This window comes from Natrix helvetica (assembly GCF_964273705.1).
Source record: "Natrix helvetica genome assembly, chromosome: 4".
Taxonomy (NCBI): Eukaryota; Metazoa; Chordata; class Lepidosauria; order Squamata; family Natricidae; genus Natrix; species Natrix helvetica.
The window spans coordinates 137,809,563-137,831,311 of NC_138550.1; the positions used below are offsets into that span (position 1 = coordinate 137,809,563).

The window sequence follows — 21,749 nt, forward strand, 5'->3', positions numbered from 1 at the left end:
CTAGAATAACAAGATCATTATTAGAGTACCATAGGAGTGAATTATCTGTCTGTCTGTCTGTCTGTCTGTCTGTCTGTCTGTCTGTCTGTCTATAGCAAGGGTGTCAAACTCATGGCCTGTGGGCCGAATGCACGTCATGTGCTGGCCAAGCCCATCCCTGGTTTAGCGGAGGAAAAAAGTCATGATACATCACATGACGACAACGTGACGTCGCAAATCTGACACCATGATCTATATATATATATAGAGAGAGAAAGGGATACTGAGAGGGAGATGGAGGGAAGGAGAAAAATAGTTGTGAAAATGTTTTCAAACAGAACAAGGAATAGTTAAAGAGGCATGGAAAATGCAGACTGATGTTGACTGAAATAAAACATTGTCTTGGAAGTGAATAAAAGAGGCTAAACAAGCAAAATAAATGGATTATGCCAGCATACTTGAAGAAGATTAAAGGAATTATATAAAAGTAAGCAAGCTCATCCCTTGAGCATTAAAAACGTTTCAAATTTTACTATTTGCTTAAGTATAAAGCTGTTAATATTTTAGTAATGTTTTGTTTGATATTTAAATGTACAATTTTTAAAAGTGATCCATTTCTGCCTAATCCTAACCACAATTAAACCACTAGTCATAAATGTGGACGGGCGGGTTGGACAAATTTATTTAATTATAATAAAGGTCCAATAAAGCAAATTTAAGAACCTTAAAAAATGGGATTGAAGGCGGGAGGATATGGTCTACATGCAATATTTTAAAGTTGAAACTGCAACTCAACGTATTTTATTGAGGCTTACTGTTTGTACCCGAGGCTTAATTAGGCTTATTTGTGGTTTCCATATTCCAATCTGCTAACCAACCAACACACATACACATACAGAGAGAGAGAGAGAGAGAGAGAGAGAGAGAGAGAGAGAGAGAGAGAGAGAGAGAGAACTAAAAACGGAATGATTATGAAGTAGGGTTAAGCAAAAAAAGGTCAGCATAATTTTGTTCATCTCTAAGATTTACTCTCCCTTGAGTTAGAAAATCATAATTTCAATAAATAATGACCGTAGTCATCTGGTATATTTTACCTGCTAAAATTTGATGTAAATTGTAAGATAATGAAATCTTGAAAAATCTACCAAATTTCCCATTTTTAGTATGAATGTAAAATTGAAAGAACAATAAATTGTATTGCCAATAATAAATATTCTACGAAAGTTTATCTTTACATTTATTTTAACCACAAAAGAATGGTGATTGAATGATTTCAATATTTTAATTCAAATGGAATATTCTGTACAAATAAGTGTGACAAGAGATTTTTTTTTTAAAAAAAGAACAAACAAACATATACTATTTATTTTTACTTTCTTTTCCTTCCATTAGTCCCAAAAGCACAGCATCAGCTTCCAATAACATTGTATCATTTGTTCCTCCCAAGAATCTGGAGGAGAGTTCAAGGTCAATAAGTTTCAGGCGAACTTTGGATCCATTTTCATATTTCCTGGTGAAAAAAGAAAAACGTGTAATGACATATAAACATATATTTTGAGGTGGCATTTTAAACTTGACTGTTGTGAGTCTACGTTGCAAAATTCCATTCATCCTTCATGTTCTTTGTAATCTTCGACAAGATACAATACTTTAAACAATAAGCCATTTTCCTCTCACAATGTAAAGATAATTTTGTTTAGTCTAAAGTGGTTTGGCAAAACTAGCCGTATTTCAAGAGCTGTCAGAAGCAATGACTTACACCAGGGCTGTCAAAACTCACGGCTCGAATGCATCACGCACTGGCCATGCCCATGCCTGGTTTAACAAAGGAAAAAAGTTGTGATACGTCATGAGACGACGCCATGACTTTGCACATTTGACACCCCTGAGTTATACTAAATCAGAAGAGTTAAAAACCATGATTTGCCAAACAAGCCACCACAGCCTGATTTGCACATAAAGTAGACCATAATAGGTAGGTTCAGGCAACACTAAAAGCAAATGAATCAAGTTTAGGCAAAGTTATGAACTGGAATTTTCTGGATTTAAAATCATCCACTTGAAGTATGATTGACAATGTCAAACGTATATGTTTTTCAAGTAGCTGCTCTAAACATTGAATTTTATAGCTCTCCCGTCCTCATACTAAGTAACAGCCCACACACATGTGCAGACTGCAGTTATTGAAATGATAATTGTAATCATACTCATTTGTAAATAATTGTCCCACTGGACTTCTCTAGTTCAAATTCTTAAAAGCAGAATTCCAGCTATCCTGCTCTGTTTTTACCCTTGTCTGCAATCAGTAGCGCTTTGAATAAAAATGGAGGGCAGAAAACTGTTCTCCATACTGTTTCTAACTAAGATAATCTTTCTCCCCCTAAAAGGCCTAGATACCTTAATGCTCAACCATGGATGTTGGTCCACCTGGAAGTAAACTTGCCAATTCATCCCAGATTATGAGCCAGGGTACTTCTTAAAACAACATACCATAGAGAACCAAGTGCCAAACTGATTCTGTACTGTCTCTCTTTGAAAGACTGAGAGACTGAGGAGCATTGGCAATATGTCTTCTGCAGCTAGAAGTCTCTAATCACTGAAGGGCCTTCCTTCTCTCTGGCTGTGTTAGAAGAGAGGAAAAGGCAGACAATACAGTTGCATCTGTCGCCAGATGTAGAAAGAAAGAACCTTTCGCTTGATCTAGGTTCTTATCCCTCCGGCAACATGGCAGCGATGAGGCTGGCGTAAAATTCTTGCACAATCTTAAGTCACGTAGGGACCCTGGCTCAACTTTATCTACTGCAAAGGGCCACCATAATATGAAAGTAGCCTGTTTGGGGCTGGAACTGGGACCATCGTTGAGGATGAGCAGGGAAAGTAACTTAGGTGAAGGAAGGAAACAGGCCAAAGTGATGATCCACATGCATCAATCAGGGCATCACACATATGACTAGCAAGGAAGAGCCCTAGCAGAGAGTTCTATGGAGAATATAACAAGATATTCACTTGGCCCCATACTGGCCATGAATGTCATAGTTGCATGGATGGTGAAGACTGCACTAAAAGTGGATCTTTCTTTCAGACATCCAGGCAAGGGAGTTCTACCCACCTTCACAGTGAAAATTTCAGCCCCCCTCCAGGCAAGCTTGCTGAGAGATACTGTTGCTGCCAATCTCTGCCCATTTTTCCCAAAATGGTCGCTCTCTTATGCACTTACAAACACCTGTGGAGGGTAAGGAGGCCCTGGTGATGCTGGTTTTACCTTGTTTACCCTGCTGTTCCTCCCCCCTCCTCTTCCTTTAGCTAGGGAAGATGGAGGGAAGCCAGTGGGAGAGAGAATAAAGGCAGCAGATAACAATCAGTCTGTGGGATTAGATAATGCCAGAGGGCTGGCAAATGGGCAACAGGAGTACAGATGCTTCCAGAGCAGGGATGATGGTAATTCTTATGCTTCCTTTGGCAGGCTAAATTCTGGCAGTAGTCCATCTTCCACTCGGGGAAACATGAACATTACTTCCAGCACTTTCCTAGCAAATGAGATTTTGATGCATATGGAATAAATTGCTGAAAAAATGAATGTTATGTACAGTATATTTTTTATCTATCTATCTATCTATCTATCTATCTATCTATCTATCTATCTATCTATCTATCTATATATATGTTGTAATTGTACTGATAAATATATATATATATATATATATATATATATATATATATATATATATATATATATATATATATATATATATATATATATATATATATATATATATATATATATATATATATATACATACATATATATACACACACACACACACATTGAGTTGCCTGTTATAATAATGTACCTACGCAGAAGCCATAGTGTTATTTTCAGAAATACTATTCTTCCTTCATAAGAGAAATTTTAAACAAATATTTGCACAGATTATACTTTCTATGCAATTGATTTTTCTCACAGAACCATTACCAAAGGCAATGTAGGTGGGGGTATCTGTACAAAAGTATGAGCTCACTGAAGTAGTCTAATGCTCCATTTTAGGATTTATTTGCTTCCTATTATCAGAGTGAAAAGAAAACACTCTGTATCTCACATAGAATTGTTGCTTCTAACAACAAATACTGAAATGAATTCAGCTGTAATGGCTTCTTTTGCTTGAATAAGAGTGTGGAAATTCTTGAAGTGATGGCCAAGTCCCTTCCTAGGGGCAAAATACACATGGAAGGGAATTTTGTCAGCAATTTTTATCTGTCTAATTAATGGAAAGGAAAAGAGAAGATGACACAAATGATCAAAATTAAAAGACAAATTCTAATTTTAACCAAAGCTGAGGCAATCTACAGTAGAAATTATTCTAGTATACAATACAATAGTAGAGTTGGAAGGGACCTTGGAGGTCTTCTAGTCCAACCTCCTGCCTAGGCAGGAAACCCTATACCGTTTCAGACAGATGGCTATCCAACATCTTCTTAAAGACTTCCAGTGCTGGGGCATTCACAACTTCTGGAGGCAATCTGTTCCACTGATTAATTGTTCTAACTGTCAGGAAGTTTCTCCTCAGTTCTAAGTTGCTTCTCTCCTTGATTAGTTTCCACCCATTGCTTCTTGTTCTACCCTCAGGTGCCTTGGAGAATAGTTTGACTCCCTTGGAGAATAGTTTGACTCCCTGGAGAATAGTTTGACTCCCTTAAAATCCTTGGTTTGGTCACTGTCACCATTTGGAACCCAGAAATTCCCAAACAGTTACCAAAGAATGTGATATTTCATCTTTAAACCTGATTTGGCAGATATCACCCGTGCCCATGCCAGAATGTTAAAAGTTCAGTCCCCATCTCCCATCCCAGCTGCGTTTTTTGTTCTTTCATACTTATTTCTATTTTCCCCCCTGATTACTAGAGCTAAACAAATCCCAGCTCTTACCATTATGGCTCTTTTTCACTATGTACCAAAAGGAGTCTGCTTGTCTGAACAGGACAGGAAGAGAGCAATTAAATTTGATTTTGCATTTCTGCATGAAGAGGTAATTTAAAAGCTTTTCCTTTGGACAGGTTTCTTGACATTTCCCCCTGCCTCAAGACATTCCTTAGCATGTGCCAATTCACTCCAGTAACTGCTCTCATCCCAAAAAAGAAGAATTCATGTCTTTGACACAATAAATACAAAGCACAATGAAATGAAGATGTCCTTGTGGGGTATCACACTGAACAACACAATCCTTCCAAATAATCAGGGGTCCCTGAAACATACATTGACACAAGAACACTTCTTCTCTTCTAACATTTAAAATTAACGTTCCAGGCCTTTAACGTGTCAGAAAATCAATTATTAGTGGATAAACAAATTGGATTCGCTATTATTGTCAATCACAAAATCCATTACAAAGTCCCAATTCAAATTGGTAAAATAAACCCTTCTCACATATATACCCATTCCAAGTTCATGAAATAAGCTTTTAATCAAATTCTTAGATGACATTTTCTACACTTCTAAACATGCCATTTCCCAAACATATTTATTTGGGGCAATATTTTTCTTTAATATATGAAAGTATCTATCATACTTATTGACCTCTTCTATAATTTTGTCTTCTAAGATAGAGGTTCTCAAAGAGGTTGCAACTCTCTCCACTCTTGAAGGGACTACAGATGGTAACTTTGATTGGTTTGCAAATGGGGAGAATGATCATTGGCTTACCTGAATGGTCGTTCTCTAGGCACTACGGGAGTGTCCAAGCATGGGTTAACTTCAGCTTGCTGCCCAAGGACTGAGTTCAAAGTTTTTGTAGCCATGCCTCCTGCTCCCTTTATGAGGCTCAGTTTAAAAAACAAAGGAATGAGACCCAGAAGGATGCTGTGTGGAGAAAAGTCTATGCTATGGAGGTGATGTCACGCACCCGCAGGCGACCCCAGGGCGGGGTTGAACATTCCTGCAGTGCCTAGAGAACGACCATTCAGGTTAGTAGGAGCCGCTGTAAGACTCTCCTTCCAAATGAAGCCTCTGAAGAGGCAAAGGAGTCCAGTCTGTAATTCCGAATGAACAGTGATGGTGAGGACCAGGTAGCCGCCCTGCAGATCTCATCAATAGGCACTTGAGTGGCCCAAGCAGCCGTAGTTGCAGCGCTCCTTGTGGAGTGTGCTATTATATGAGGAGGAACAGGTCTGGATTGTTGCTCGTAAGCCAGCTTAATTCAAGTGTGCAGCAAAACGTCCTATGGTGGAAAATGAGACTTTCCTGCCCATGGAGGTGGCTGGAATGATATGAAGAACGATTCTGACTTGCAAAAGGAAGCTGTCCTCTTTTTGTATACCCGCACAGCGCGGCGCACATCCAATTTGTGCCAGACGCGCTCCTTGGGATGACTGGGGTGCGGGCAGAAGTCAGGGAGGATGACCTCCTGCGTTCTGTGGAATAAGCTGTTAATTTTTGGTAGAAATGCTGGATCCAATCGCAGAATGACTCTGTGCAAATGTATAATACAAAGGTCCTCCCTAATGGAGAGCGCGGCTAGCTCCGAAATTCTGTGCACTGAAGTGATGGCTACAAGAAAGGCAGTTTTGAACGACAAATATCATAGGCTAACAGAGCGAATTGGTTCGAATGGCGCTGATGTTAAGGTCTGCAAAACAATCAATAAGTCCCAAGTTGGGTAACGGTGAACTGTCGGAGGCCGTAGGTTTATAGCCCCCTTTAGGAAACTGCGAACCTTTGGCTGTCTGCTGAACGGTTGAGAATCGTCTCTGGACAGATGGTGGCTAGGGCTGCTGTCTGCCTCCGAAGGGTGTTGGGGGCGAGGCCCTTGTCCAACCCCTCCTGGAGGAAGTCCAGAATTTGTGGAATTGTTGCTGCTGTGTCCTTGATGTGACGGGACTGACACCAAGAGGAGAAGATAGCCCAAGTTGCATCATAGATCCACATGGTGGAAGGTCGCCTGGATGCCTGGATGGTGTGGATGACCTTGTTTGAGAAGCTGTCCTGCCTCAGGAGGCCCCCTCAAGTGCCAAATGGCTAACTGAAGCCATTGAGGGTCCAGGTGTGGTATGGCCCCTTGACTGAGGGAGATTTGCCCCTGAGGTATGTGCCAATGCTTGGTCACTGACAGGCTGACAAGGTCGCCGAACCAGGACCTCCTTGGCCAGTGCGGGGCGACTAGCAAGACTTCAGCGCCCTCCAGTAAGATCTTCCTGATCATCTGAGGTATCAGTGGGAGGGGCGGAAACGCATATAACAGGCCAGGAGGCCAGTGGCATCGTAGACTGTTCGTCCCTTCCGCGCCGGAGCATTGGAATCTTGAAAAGAACAGGGGGAAGTGTGTGTTCTCGGGACTGGCAAACGGGTCTATTGTCGGAAGACCGAATCTCTGGGTCATTTCATAAAACAGAGATGGGTGAAATTGCCACTCCGAGTTGCTGATGTTTTTTCTGCTTAGTCAGTCCGCTGTCATGTTGTCCTCCCCCGAGATGTGGTCCACTCTCAAAGACTTGAGGTGACGCTCCGCCCATAGTCCTATGGCATCAGCCTGCGACATCAGGGCTGTTGATCGAGTTCTGCCCTGGTGATTGACGTAGGCCTTGGTGGTGAGGTTGTCCATCAGTATGAGGATGTGGGATCCCTTGATGAACCGACGGAAGTGGTGCAGGGCTAGTCTGCCGGCTCTGAGCTCCAGCCAGTTGATGTTGTGGGCGAGCTCTGCCTGCGACCATCTGCCTTGTGTCACATGCGTCTATAGGTGGGTGCCCCAGCCATACAAACTGGCATCTGTTGTTATGATCAGACGCTCTGGTTCCTTGAAGAGGGATCCCTTCATCAGCGTCGAGGATTGCCACCACCCGAGCGACCGAAGCACCTTGGGGGGAATGCTGACCACCCTCTTGGAATTGCTGGCCTTGAGCACTGAATCGGAAGAAGGAACCACTGAAGATCCCATGCATGCAGCCGTGCCCAAGGAACTACAGCGATGCATGAGATCAGTTTCCCCAGTAGGAAAAGATAGGGGTGCTGACCTGAACCTCCGGATCTGACGCTCAAGGGATGTGATGCTGTCCCTCCGCTCCTGTGTGAGGAACACCCTGCAAATTCTGGAGTCGATCACCGTACCCAGGTGTTGAATCCTGGAAGTTGGCTCCAGTGACTCTTCTCCAGATTGACGGAGAAGCCGTGTTGCTCTACTGCGTGGATGGTGACGCTGAGATCTCGACATACCTGCTCCCTGGACGACGACATCAACAGAATGTCGTCCAGATAACAAACGAGTCTTACTGGACGAGATCTGAGATGTGCCGCGACAGCAGCCAGAAGTTTGGTGAATGTCCTGGGGGCCAATGATAGGCCGAAAGGAAGATCATTGTATTGATAATGCTGGTTTGCAAACTGGAACTTCAGAAACTTGCAATGCGCTGGATGAATGGGAACGTGCAGGTATGCTTCCTTCAGGTCGATTGATGTCAGGAAATCACCATGTCTGATGCAACCCAAGATGGTCTGGAGTGATTGCATCTTGAAACGCTTGTACGCTAGATGGATGTTGAGTTTCTTGAGGTCCAGTATGGCTCTCACCCCTCCCGAGGCCTTGGGAACTAGAAAGAGGATCGAGTAAAATCCTCTGCCCTCCTGATCAATGGCCACTATGTCCAGTAGATGCCGGATCTCTCCCTGCATCAGTTGTCGCTTGTGGGCTGATTTCGGGAGGGGACAGTGGATGAAGGTCCGCGGAGGAAATGAGAGGAAGTCTAAGGTAAGGCCATGACGGATCATGTTCAAGACCCAAACGTCCGTCGTTGTCTCCTCCCACTAGGCAGCATAGAGCTGTAGCCGACCCCCAATGGGAGAGGACCAGTGACAGTCACTTGGTTCTTCGAAAGGAGCGGTTGGAGAACCCTCCTCTAAAGGACCTGTGGTTACCCTGTTGCCTGGTTTTGTCCCTGAATGATGTCCTATCCTGGGAGCGGTCTTGTGTTTGGGAATAAGGCCTGGTAAATCCCCCAGAGGTGGATGGAGGGTCTGCATTCCGAAAGGGCTGCCTACCAAAAAAGGAATGACCCTTGCGGTCCGATTTCTCGGTGACCGCTGATAAGATTTTGCATTTGTCCTTGGACTCAATTAAGACTGAGTCCAAGGCCTCACCAAAAAGTTTACCACCCTTGAAAGGGGCCGAGGCCAACTTCCACTTCGCCTTCATGTCCGCCTGCCAATGGTCACATTAGATGCCAGAGCCCTAGAGGAAAATTTGGTGGCATTAAGGGAGGTGTCAGCCGAATATTCGACTGCTGCAATAATTTTGTTGACGTCCTGGTGCGATCTAGTGTCGCCGGTTGGGAGGTTGGCTAGCAGCTTACAGAGCCAAAATAGGGCTGCCCTACTGAAGTAGGTAGAGGATGAGGAGGCATTCATGGCCCACGCGGTGGCCATATGAGTCTTATGACAGGCCTTTTCCACCCTCTTGTCTTCCACCTTGAATCCATCCAGCAGAACGGCTGGAAGGACCGAGTTTGAGGTTAGTGCCACTATGGGGTCATCTACTTGAGAAAGCTTCAGGAGCTCTTCCATGCCACTCTCCATAGAGTAGAGCTTTTTATCCACCCCACTGGGATTAGCCATCTACCCAGGCTGGGCCCATTGTCGCTGGATGACATCCAGGAACAGCTGCGGTGCCGGGACCAGCTCCTGAGGTGGGGGTGGCCTCCTTAAAGAGACCTGCGCCTGGATCCCCTGATCCAACCATTTCCTTGCTACCCTGTTCAGTGGCATTCTTGTCGGATTGGGTGGGAAGTCCCATTTGAATGGACGAAGCCCTAGCGTTGGTCAGAATGGCCTTAAACATTGAAGGTTTGAATAAGCCTGAGAAGGCGGGGGCGTCGGGAACCAGAATGTCATCCTCTGACAGGTCAGGGGCATCCTTTCCACCCTCCTCATCCTCAGACACCTCGCTGACAGCTGAGGAAGCAGAAGGGGAGGCCTGCACCTTAGTTCTGGCCCTGCTCTGGAGAGGCAAGGTGAGACCCAGGTGTTGGATGCCATCTGCAATCTCCTGCGATATCGCCCATGCGACCACCTCCTGCATAGCTTGGGATAACTCAGGAGTCATCCCGGGAATAGGTCCAGAAGGGGGAAGATCCTCACCCATTAGAGAGCAGGCCTCCTCCATAGCCACCTCTTCCATGGATGAATCAGGAGACCTGGGAGATGCCCTGGAAGGATTGGGTAAAAGCCAAAGTCCCCTTCTTCCGCCAGAGATAGAGATCCCTCCCGTTGTTTATCCACTATCGGAAGGTCTGCAGGAACCTGAGCCAGTGGTGGTTCCCTGTCTCGAACAGTTTGTGCCTGGGCATTTACTGTTCTTTGAAACTGCTTCTCCGGGACTTTCTGTCTCCTCTCAGCCAACCTTTCTGCAGCCTTGGAGATCTTCTTGGCTTTTGGCTGTTTCCCCTTTGCAGGGCACCCTGCACTGTCCCCTTTAGCAGCAGGGTTGGGTCTGCTGCACTTGTTAGAGGTAGGCCCAGTTTGATCTCTGACTTCAGCCACACCATTGCTGGCCATGGTTCACTTCCAGCCCTATGACAGCTTGGTTGTAATTAATCCCTGTACGTGATAGAGTATGGATGATGAGCCCTTTAATTCAGTCCAAGTCCTGAGGAAAATGGGGCCAGACAGGGATTCAATAACAAGGAGCATTTTTTTTGGCCCCAAAATAGAGAGTCCCAGGGCGCTGCAGATCCGTGCTAGAATAAAGCAGGGAATGGCCACAGCAAAGCCAAACTCCCTGCAACTGCTCCTAATAATCTTCCTGGGGAGGGGGAGACCTGCCTGAAGCCCCAGAGCGAGACCCCAAAGTTAAGAAGCCCTCCCAGCAGCGATCTGCTGTGGAACCAGGCTGCGGCAATTCAAATGGCTTGAAAATAAAGCGTGCCACTTTTTTTCTTTTCAAAATGGCCACCGCAAGCTTTGGAGCGTACCAGTGAGCTGTCGGCAATCCGGAGAGCTCAGTAGAGCCTCCAGGGCTAAACACAGTCCCCCGACAGCTTTTGGGGGATTCCTAACCTTCCTACCTGCCCCCAGAGCTCGCCAGCAGCCGCTGATGAGCCTCCCAGTGGTGCCTCAACCGCAGTGGTCGCGGAAGGCAGCCGTGCTCTAAGCTGCCTGTTCCACGTGTCAGAAGGCTATAGGAAGGAAGTTTTCAATTGAAGGAAGAAAATAACAAAACCTAATGCTTCCTAACCTACACTCTAAACACAAAAATAAGAAAAGAGGCTACACTAGGCTGTTTGGAGAGTCCACGTTGCTGTCCAAGAACTGGAGCTCCCCAACTGCGTCCTTTTAGGGCGACTGAGTTTTTTAAACTGAGCCTCTAAAGGGAGCAGGAGGCGTAGCTACACAAACTTTGAACTCAGTCCTTGGGCAGCAAGCTGAAGTTAACCCATGCTTGGACACTCCAAGCAGCGCCTAGGAGAAGGAGGTCTCGCGTACACAACTAGAGTGCTAACCAATGGCTTGCCTTTGCCTGACCAAGCAAGCTGGTTCAAGGAAAGGAGGCAGTAAAATTCAGAGCAAGTTTTAACAGCAGCATTTCTTCCACTTTTTAGAAGGGGAGCACAGCAGTGCTTCGGCAACTGAGCTATTGTTGAGGGGTATCCTTGCTCAATGCCACCACCAACTGGAAATTGTCTGCACACAACCTGTAGGTGTAGGAACAGAATCATTGGTTCACTGCAGTGCCAAACATGTGGCCAAATAGAAACTGAATGTTTTAAGGTGGGTTCTATATGTGCAGTATTTCACTGCTAAGGTTCTGGGCTTTATATGTGCTGCACCCTTAGTTTGCACTGTTTCAGCCAGCAACTGAAGTGACTCCTCAGGAGAATTGAGAACTAATAGTGAAACAGTCAAAAGCAAAGGGAGATGTGTGATAAGCTTAGACCTCTCTCTTGCAGTAGGGTCCTTAAGCCCATCACCTGCTTCCTCTGGAGATGCTTTGTTTTCCTGATGGAGCAGAGCCACCAGTCATACTGCATCACCTAGGCCAGTGATGGCGAACCTTTTTGGCTCGCGTGCCACAAGTGGGGGGAGCGCAGGGGGGTCGAGTGCGGGTGTGCCGCACCCATAATGCAACGCGCGACCCCCCCATTTTTACATTTTTTTTTGCCCTTCCAAGGCTCCAGGGGCTTTATAGGAGCCTGGGGAGGGCGAAAAGAGCCTCCCCCAACCCCCCGGAGGCCCTCCAGAGGCTTCAGGGACTGTCCGGAGGCTTCCTTGAAGCCTTCGGAGCGCTTAAAACCACCCTCTGAGCAAACCGGAAGTGACTTCCGGGTTGCTCGGAGGGTGGTTTTAAGCGCTCCGAAGGCATCAGGGAAGCCTCGGGCGGTCCCTGAAGCCTTCGGAACGCTTAAAACGACCCTCCGAGCAACCCGGAAGTCACTTCCGGGTTGCTCGGAGGGTGGTTTTAAGTGTTCAAAAGGCTTCAGGGACGGTCCCTGAAGCCTCCGGGGGGGCGGGGAAGGCTCTTTTCGCCCTCCCCAGGCTCCTATAAAGCCTCTGGAGCCTGGGGAAGGCGAAAAATAGCTTTTAAAAAGGTGAACTCAGCTGGCCAGCGCGCGCATGCTCGCTGGCCAGCTGACAGGGCAGCCCCTCGCGTGCCCTGACAAATGGCTCCGCGTGCCACTTGTGGCATGCGTGCCATAGGTTTGCCATCACGGACCTAGGCAACTAAAGAACAGAAAAGACCTTCCACGTTTTTTAAAAGTGAATTTGCTACATTAGTTACTGCCCAATGACAATATTACAGCAGCATACTAATGTATATGAAGACCGATAATACCGGTGGAGTCAAGTGGGAAAGACGACACTTTTTCCAGGACCACAGCTACCAGAGGCCCTTTTACAGTTGGCACTAGTAGTAAAGTATTTGGGAAGAGTCATTACTTTACAAAAAAGTAACTAATCTTTGAGCACATCTTTAGGGAAGCAAGAAACAGGAACACTGAAGAGCTGCACAAGTGAAGCCAGAGAACTATCAGAATGAATCCTGCTTTCCCCCCACTTGTTTCGGCAAGTTAGCAGTTGACTTGTCCAGACAACATGGGCAGCACAATCTCAGGGACTTCCAAGACAGCTAAACCTGTGACAAAGGGGGTGGGTGGGGTGAGAGCAAAGCCCAGAAGTAGTTTTGACAGATGGCTAAACCTGCAGGTTAAGCCATCTGTTAAAAACCACCTGCCATCCACAGCAGTTTTATTTATTACTTGCTCCTTATTATTTATTATTTAGTTCAATCTATTCAGGGTTTGCAGAATTCATGTGTCACTTTAGGCAGCCCTACATCACAAGGTATGAGCATCCTACTTTATTAAACTATCTTCCAACATTTCATAAATTAGATCAAGTTACTCTAGAGCTTTATTCTGCTAACATTTTACACTGTAATATTGTATAGCCAAAGGGACTATATAAAACTAGAAATATATACTGTATTTTTCGGAGTGTAAGATGTACCGGAGTATAAGACACATCAAGGTTTTGAAGAGGCAAATTTTTTTAAAAAAGTTTTTGCACTCTGTAAACCTCCCCAAAATGGCCCGTTTTTCACAAAAATGGGCCAGGTTGTTTTTTTTCTCAAAAAAAGGGGCACAAATAGCCTTTAGGCGGCTTATGGAGTACTCCTGGGTGCTGGGGGAGGGGCAAAATTGAACCAAAACATGGCCCGTTTTTGCTCATTTCTGCCCTCCCCAGCCCCCAGGCGCTCCCTGAAAGCCTCCTAAAAGCTATGCGTAGCTATTTTGGTGAAGGGGGCAGGGTTTTGGATGGCAAAAAATGCTGTATTCAGTGTATAAGATGCACCCAGATTTTCAGCCTCTTTTTTGAGGGAGAAAGGTGCATCTTATACTCCAAAAAATACGGTATTGAGATTGCAGATTCTATCAGCAGCAGTTTCCCACAGTCTGTAGGATTAGCTGCTTTAACTCTAACACTGGAAAATCTACCACCAGGAACACTTAGAGAAAGTTGCTCATTCTGTTCAAATGTTATTTCTTATGAAATAGAAAATTTTATGAGATCTGGACATAGCTGCAGAGATACACAGAAAAACATGTCGATAAATATATTTAAACATTAATATATTAACTGTATACAATTTAGCTTTTTAAAAATTATTACAAGGAGACTGTAGCATTCTCTTGGATTTCTGAATCTCTGAGACCTAGCAAAATTTACCACCATTCCTACCCCTCCAAATGCTTGGATCTTACTGAATTATTCTCTCTTTAAATGTATATATTATTGTACCTTAAAAGATTTTATCTATTGTTACGTAATATAGCAAATCTTATTTCATGTATTAAATGACATGCACATTCTTGCTACAAGTAGTCCTGGATTTACAACCATTCATTTAGAGACTGAAGTGATAACAGCCCTGAAAAATGTGACTTATGACCTGTTCTCAAGCTTATAACTGTTGTAGCATCCATACAAAATGATCAAAATTTGGGTGCTTTGCCACCTGTGTATATTTAGATGGTTGCAGCATCTTGGAGAGATTTGATCACCACTTGTGACCTTCCCAGAAGCAAAATCAATGGGGGAAGCCAGATTCATTTAACAACTGCAGAGATCTATTTAACAACCATTGAAAAAGGTCATAAAATGAGGCATGACCTACTTAACAACTGCTTTGCTTAGCAAAAGAAATGTTGGGCTCAATTTGGGGAGTATCTGTTACAATAAAAACAGTTAGGAAACACACATCGTTTCATTTACCTGCCATTATAAGCAGTTCATATTGCTGTACAGGTAGTCCTTGACTTACGATCAGAATTGTAGAAAGAAGAGATAGTGGAAAGATTTTATATAGTTAGTTATGAGCTTCGTCAATTACACTCAGCAATTTTAATGGTCAGGCATGACGGAAATCCCATACCAGACAAAAGCATTTGTATTTAATGGCATCTCTTTCATTCAAAAGCTGCTGACAATAATCAATTTTTTTATGATATTTAATATGCAATAAAGCATTAACCTAAGTGGTCAGGATGCCCTTCCAAGACTAATCTGATAATTTTCTTTTCAATCAACTAATACTTCAATTAGCCTTATTCAATAACTTGCCTGATAATAGGCATTCTGAAGAAGCAGCAAAAAGCAACAAACCCCAACCCCACCAATGACGTGGGTCTCATTGGGTGGGGGTGGGGATGGGTGGGAGGATAATATGCTGTTATATACAGAAGTGACAAAAGAAGTCAATACTTCCACTGCACTTTAAGGCTTCTTGTAAAGCTGAAATTTCAGTTAATGAATGGATTTGTTCGTAAGCTTCCTTTGCACTTGAAATTCAACAGACTCGGGTCTCACACAAGGGAACATGAGGATGACAAGCAGTTCTATGAAAGATACAGCTCAATTTCCTTTAGTCATTCAGGTTTAGAGCCATATTCATGCTCTTAAAGGCTCAGTTTGCAAGGGAAGTCAGGAATCCTTTCCAGATACTGGAAGTACATAATGGCATTTCAGCATTTTTATTTTTGTTGTCTCCTAGGTTTGAATCAAGAATCTGTTTTTGACTCACATTGCTTCCACTTTGCTGAGACTCAAACCCAGAAGGTGACTTTCAGAGAAGGACATTTATTGCTGGCTGTCCCACAAGTAAGAAATAGGAAAACATCCACAAAGTGCAACATGAAGCCGTCATTGATTACCCATTTTTCAGAGATCACAATGAATTCAGCAGGGTGGTATTTCCAACATTTCAGAATATGTGGGGGCTTATAAGTGGGGTTTTAAAGTGTATTGTGACTCCTAAATGACTTTTGGGAGTTGAGGCTAATTTTGTCTGGTTTTTAAAGGCAAGATTGGGCTTGTAAGTATATAGGTGGATGATCACCAAGAATATAATGGATAGAGGTTTAACTAAGATATTTGAAATACACCACAGAAAGAAGCAATGGCAAATCACATCCATACAATTCCCAATAACCCTCTGGAATGACCTCCCCCCCGACATTCGAACTACCACCGACCTCCGTTCCTTCCGTCAAAAGTTAAAGACTCACCTATTTCAATCAGCTGGCCTGGCACTCTCTTAGTTTTATCTCCCGGGGATTTATTTTAATGGGGTTTGGGTTTTTAATTGGGGATGTTTTTTAGGGTTTTAGAATATATTTATTTCTTGTACAGCCTATCTCCTCCATCCAAATGTATTTAAGTGTTTTATGATTGTATTTTTATCTGCATTGACTGTACACCGCCCCGAGTCCCTTCTTGGGAGAGGGGGCGGTCTAGAAATCCAAGAAATAATAATAATAAATCTACACAGAAGTATGTGATATTCAACTCAAAAATTATACATGGAGAAACATATCCATCACATGAAATCATTTGTTTTGTAGTCAACCAACAATAATTCATTGTAAACCCCACAAGAAAGAAAAATAGGAAAAATCTAGAAGCCAGTGTGAACACATGCAGAGGCCTCTAATATGCTGAAGAAAAAAGGGACGTGTACAGGAAATGAAAACAGGGGTACATAACAAAGAAGGATATAAGACAGCAGAAAAGAATAAAGCTGAGAATGAGCAGATGCTTGTGAGATGCACTAAACGCAACCACAACAAATAGGATTAAGGTGAACTAAAGGCAGCATTGCTCTATAGCTGTGTTGGCGAACCTATGGCATGAGTGCTGGAAGTGGCATGCAGAGCCAACTTTCCGGGAACGCCAGTTGTTGCCTGTTGCTCTTTTGGGTTCGGGCGTGCCAGCTGGTCTTCACGCGCAAGGGAGCACTGGAAACTGGAAGACCAGGTGTCTGGCGCATATGTGTACACCGGAAACTGGAAGCTCAGCTCTCCACCTCTCTGGGCACACCAGCCTGGTTGCTCTTCCGGTTTCTGGTGCTCCTCACATGCGCCCATACGCTCCTGTTTCAGCACTCGGTGGCGAAAAGGTTCGCCAACATTGCTCTATAGCAAGGAGAAAGTGATGAATTATTAATAGATGATTGAAGGAAGGCAGAACTTCCTAAGTCCTATTTTGTATCCATCTTTTTTAAGAAGACAAATGAACATTTCTTAAACAAACCATTTCCATTTTTCAACTAGCTTTTCTCCTGATGTATCCAACCTCACTTCCATGTAACAAAATGGGTAGAAGCACACTCTTATATTCATCTGTTTTCATATATTTTGATGAAGATGAATTACTTGCAACAGATCACAATACATTTTGTACATTTATCCATAAACACATGGAACAAGTGAGGGGAGTTCACACGATCTTGCTCTACTAGACCCATTTACCAATCTTTCTATATATTCTGACACATTTTACTTCGTTATACATCATTCTTACTGCATTCAAAAACTAAGTTTACCTTCCATATTGACACAAAACGTTCCATAATTCAAGCCACTCACTTTATCATACCTTGTGAAGATACAATCAAGATATGAGAGTGTTCTTTCTCAGATTCATACATTTTATTCATTATCTCCTTTAGTGCTTTATAATCACTTTTCTGCTTAAAAAAAAACCCTCAGGGGCAGGCTTGCTTAACTTTATTTACTTGTAGTTTTTTGCACTCTTGCTACATTACTCTTTATTTAACAGCGATTTTCCAACTTGCACGCATGGATCACTCTCTTCACAGATTCAATTAATTGCACAACTACTTTATAAGCAAATCACATCTACATTTTAACATTTCTTTTATATCATGTCTGCCTGTAGCCTTAACCATTTTCAACAATTCATATTTACGGCTTCCTTTTCATCCATATTTTTGAGGTGCTACTATGTATAGGATTCATTTGAATTCCACTCTTCAGATTATCACAGATATTCTCACTTAAAAAAAAAAACACTCCCTCCAGCATTCTTTTCCTTAACTTTTATCCCTAATGACTTCATCATGTGCATTATCAATCCACTCTGCAGGAAGCTCCTTGTTTAATACTTTTCATCCTACAACCATTATTATTTCCACCAAAATTATGCATTTATTGTCACTTTTAATCCTAACCATTTAGGTTTTCTGAGCACTTTCTTTGCAACTATCTTTTTTTTTCTTTAAAGAGACTATACAATCTACTCAAAGGAAATACTCCCTTTTAAAAAATCAGATTACCCTTTCAGATCTATCTGCATGGAAACTGCAATTATAGTCTGAGATTATGTGCCAAGATGCTCTCCCCTCCCCCACTCCAAACAAACAAACACTTCCAAGATTTGGTAAGAGGCTATAAGAGAAAGGTTCCTTTAGAATGTCTTTCTCAAAAAAGATCACCTAGACCAGGGATATCAAACTCAAGGCCCAGGGACCGGATCCGACCTGTGGTGCTTAGATCTAGCCTGCAGGGCTGCCCTGGAAACAGCAAAGAACCGGCTTGTGGTGCCGATGTCAGTGAAAACGAAGCTCAGGAGGGCCCTCCTGAGCTCTGTTTTCATTGGCAGAGTGTTTCAGGAGTCAGTTGCAGTCAAAGATGGAGCTCAGGAGCCCGTTTTTGCTGGCAGAGCACTCAGGCTGCCACAAGCAATGATGTCGAGCTGTCCCTGCCCTTCCTGTCCCTCCCCTCCCCCCGGTCAAAAATAACCCTGATGCGGCCCTCAATGAAATCAAGTTTGACACCCCTGACCTAGAGCATACATTATGGCCATTGCTGTGAGGTGGTGTAGTATGCAGGCTAACTCTGCTGACTGCCAGCAGTTCGATCCTGACTGGCTCAAAGTTGACTCAGCCTTCTATCCTTCCAAGGTCGGTAAAATGAGGGCCCAGATTGTTGGGGGCAATATGCTGACTCTGTAAACCACTCAGAGTGTTGAAAAGAATTGTGAAGCGGTATATAAATCTAAGTGCCATTGCTATTTAAGACTGCCTTTAGCTTTTTCTGATGTGTGCTATTATATTGTTGTTGATTTAATCTTTTTAATTTGTACTGTGGTAGGCTCTTTCTCTTGGAAAAGAAAATAGTTTCCTAAATATATGTTACAGTATTTTTGAAGAACATATTTAATTTCACTTTCCAAGTTGTTAAATCCTGAGCTTAAAAATCTACATTCACACGCAGACCTGAAACAAGCCATGTGACTATCTACCATGTGAAGTACCTCTCCTATGTGCTTGAAGGTTATGTTATTAGCCAGGCTTGGGTGAAACAATTCACTGCCCACAAAGCAAATCTACTGTCTACAAGGAATGGAATGGGGGGAGGGAGAAGAGACATAAAACTAAAACAATACATTATACTACATTCCCATCAGTGTAACAGTTCCCACCACAGGCAACACTTTGTCTTTAACAAAGAAGCTCACATTCTATGCCTGTAAAATCCCTATACAGACTAGTACTGTATGAATGCCAAAAGGAACATCTGTGTGCTCAAAACCATAGCAGCCCAACTTTTTAAAGTCCTCTCATGCACAATAGTCCCTCAAAAAGCCCGATGAGAAAGAATTCCTTCATTCCTTTCCTATTCACTGACATGTATTTTAAAATTTCAACGCCTAGCATTCAACCGCATGTATTCATATTTCGTTATAGCAATAGTATATACTGCTTCATAGTGCTTTACAGTCACTTCTCAGCGGTTTACAGAGTCAGCATATTGGTCCCACTAATCTGGGTCCTCATTTTACTGACTCTGGAAGGACGGAAGGCTGAGTCAACCTTGAACAGGTTAGGATCGAATTACTGGCTGTGGGCAGAGTTAGCCTCCAATTCTGCATTCTAACCACTGTGCCACCATTGCTCCTAATATATTTCTTCATATTATTCATTTATCTATTTAATAGTTTGTATTAAATTTAATTTCTACTGCTATTGTTAATCTGAAATCATTATTACATTGAATTAATCTGGATTATTTTTTTTGTTAAAACAATTCCAAGAGAAATTAAGAAAACTCATTTCTAAATATTAGAAGTACCAAGATGGAAAAAGTATAATCTAATTCTAATGATAAAATATATTTTGAAAACAGAGGGCACATCCAACAATTCAAACAAGTTTAATGGGAAAAGCCAACCAAAATATACATTCAGATTATCCTGATTTTATAGGACTTGAGCACTAATTTATAAATACTGTAACCTATAAAGAGAAAGTACAAAACTATTTTATTATGCATTTTATGAATGTTTATACTTTTTTTTGGCTATTTGGATGTTTATTAGCCTTTAGCAAAAGGATTATTTTATAAAGGCAAACCAAACAAAATACATATATAATGTTTTTCAGGTGTATTTCAATAGTGTTGTCTTCAGGAACTCTAAGTAGAATCTGCATACCCTACACAATGCACCTAGAAGGAGCCTACATGATTGCTCTACCCCGTGGTGGGTTGCAGGTGGTATGCCCTGGGATGGCATACCGGAGCCAGCCCAGAGCACCGGATACCGTTCCGGTACGGTAGTCCAGAGGGCCCGCCCGCCCGCGGTCCTTACCATGTTTTAAAGCTGTCACCGCTTCCGCGCACGTGCTTGGCGCATACAGCACCTGCGCGATGCTCCACTGAGCAGCTGGAGTGTCGCGGAGGCTTGTGGAAGTGTCATTTCCAGCTACAATGCATGCGCGCACCGGAACTCACCACTGGCTCTACCTCAGGAGAACAATGGGTAGGTAGACTTCTTGAGTTATACCCGTCACTTAGATCAGACTCCATAACTTTATTTTGAAAAATAGTGAAAAGAATGGGTTTTTGAAGCACTACTATTATATAAATATGTATGTTCTGATGGCAGTGTACAGTTTATAATACTATAAGCTGTATAGAACTTAGAAGAAAGAAAGAAAGAAAGAAAGAAAGAAAGAGCTAGAGAGAAAGAAAGAGAAAGAAAAAAAGAAAAAAGGGAAGAAAGGAAAGAAAGGAAGCTAGAGAGAAAGAGAAAGAGAAAGAGAGAGAGAGAGAGAGAGAGAGAAAGAAAGAAAGAAAGAAAGAAAAAAAGAAAAAAAGAAAGAAAGAAAGAAAGAAAGAAAGAAAGAAAGAAAGAAAGAAAGAAAGAAAGAAAGAAAGAAAGAAAGAAAGAGGTGGGGGAGGGATTGCATTAAGGGAAGTTTTAACAGTCCAGTTTTGACAAAGATTCTGAAAGCTGTATCCCAATTTTGAGGATCCATAGTCTGGTTGGAAAGAGCTAAAAATATCAGGAAAAAGGCAGTTATCATTTAGTACCCCACATTTTAACAGACTGCATCTCTCTTTAATTTGTTGATCTTTGTTTTTAGTTGCCAGCTACAGGCTATAATGAAATTAAGTTGAAATATATATTAGAACTTCCAAGATTAGCTAGCTCATTCAGAAATTTTGTTATTGGGCTCTTGGCAATTGTTCAAGTAAATAATAAAGTCCTGAGGTCAAGGATGCAAAAGGAATAGCCAGCCTTAAATTGCAAATCACGGGCAATTGGTTAAGGCTGTTAAATTATCATTATCAGTTCATTACAAATTGCCTTTGCTTGCAAAAAGTTCAGTCTTCTAGCAAAAAGAGAACAATAAATTCTGTACTGATAAATGGCATCAAATAAGCTTACTCAGAATAAGCTCCTTAGAGTAAAAAAGAAAGATGAAGACAAACTGGTCCTGGAAAGAAAAGAATATACAGTTATTCAGAGAAAGTGTATTGATTTCAGCTATTTAGCTCAGGATTTTTCTGGCCTAGGGCTTTGTTATGAGATTATTCTTTGCCACATTTTTCAGTTTCGAGAAATATACAATACTTGTGTTATATATTTCATTTCAAATGTATTAAATATATAGGATTAATTTCCTTTCAGCTCAAAACAACTTAGC

The 21,749-nt window shown here is 42.6% G+C and overlaps 1 protein-coding gene across 1 annotated transcript in view; it reads right to left on the minus strand.

Annotated features, from left to right (window-relative positions):
• Positions 1-1,242: 1,242 nt before the first annotated feature.
• Positions 1,243-21,749, minus strand: part of LOC309390927 (tumor protein D52-like) — a 70,912-nt gene continuing 50,405 nt past the window's right edge. The window contains exon 7 of the mRNA XM_081950831.1: positions 1,243-1,489. Within this exon, the coding sequence (XP_081806957.1) occupies positions 1,339-1,489 (151 nt within the window). The 3' untranslated portion in view covers positions 1,243-1,338. The remainder of the gene's footprint in view (positions 1,490-21,749) is intronic.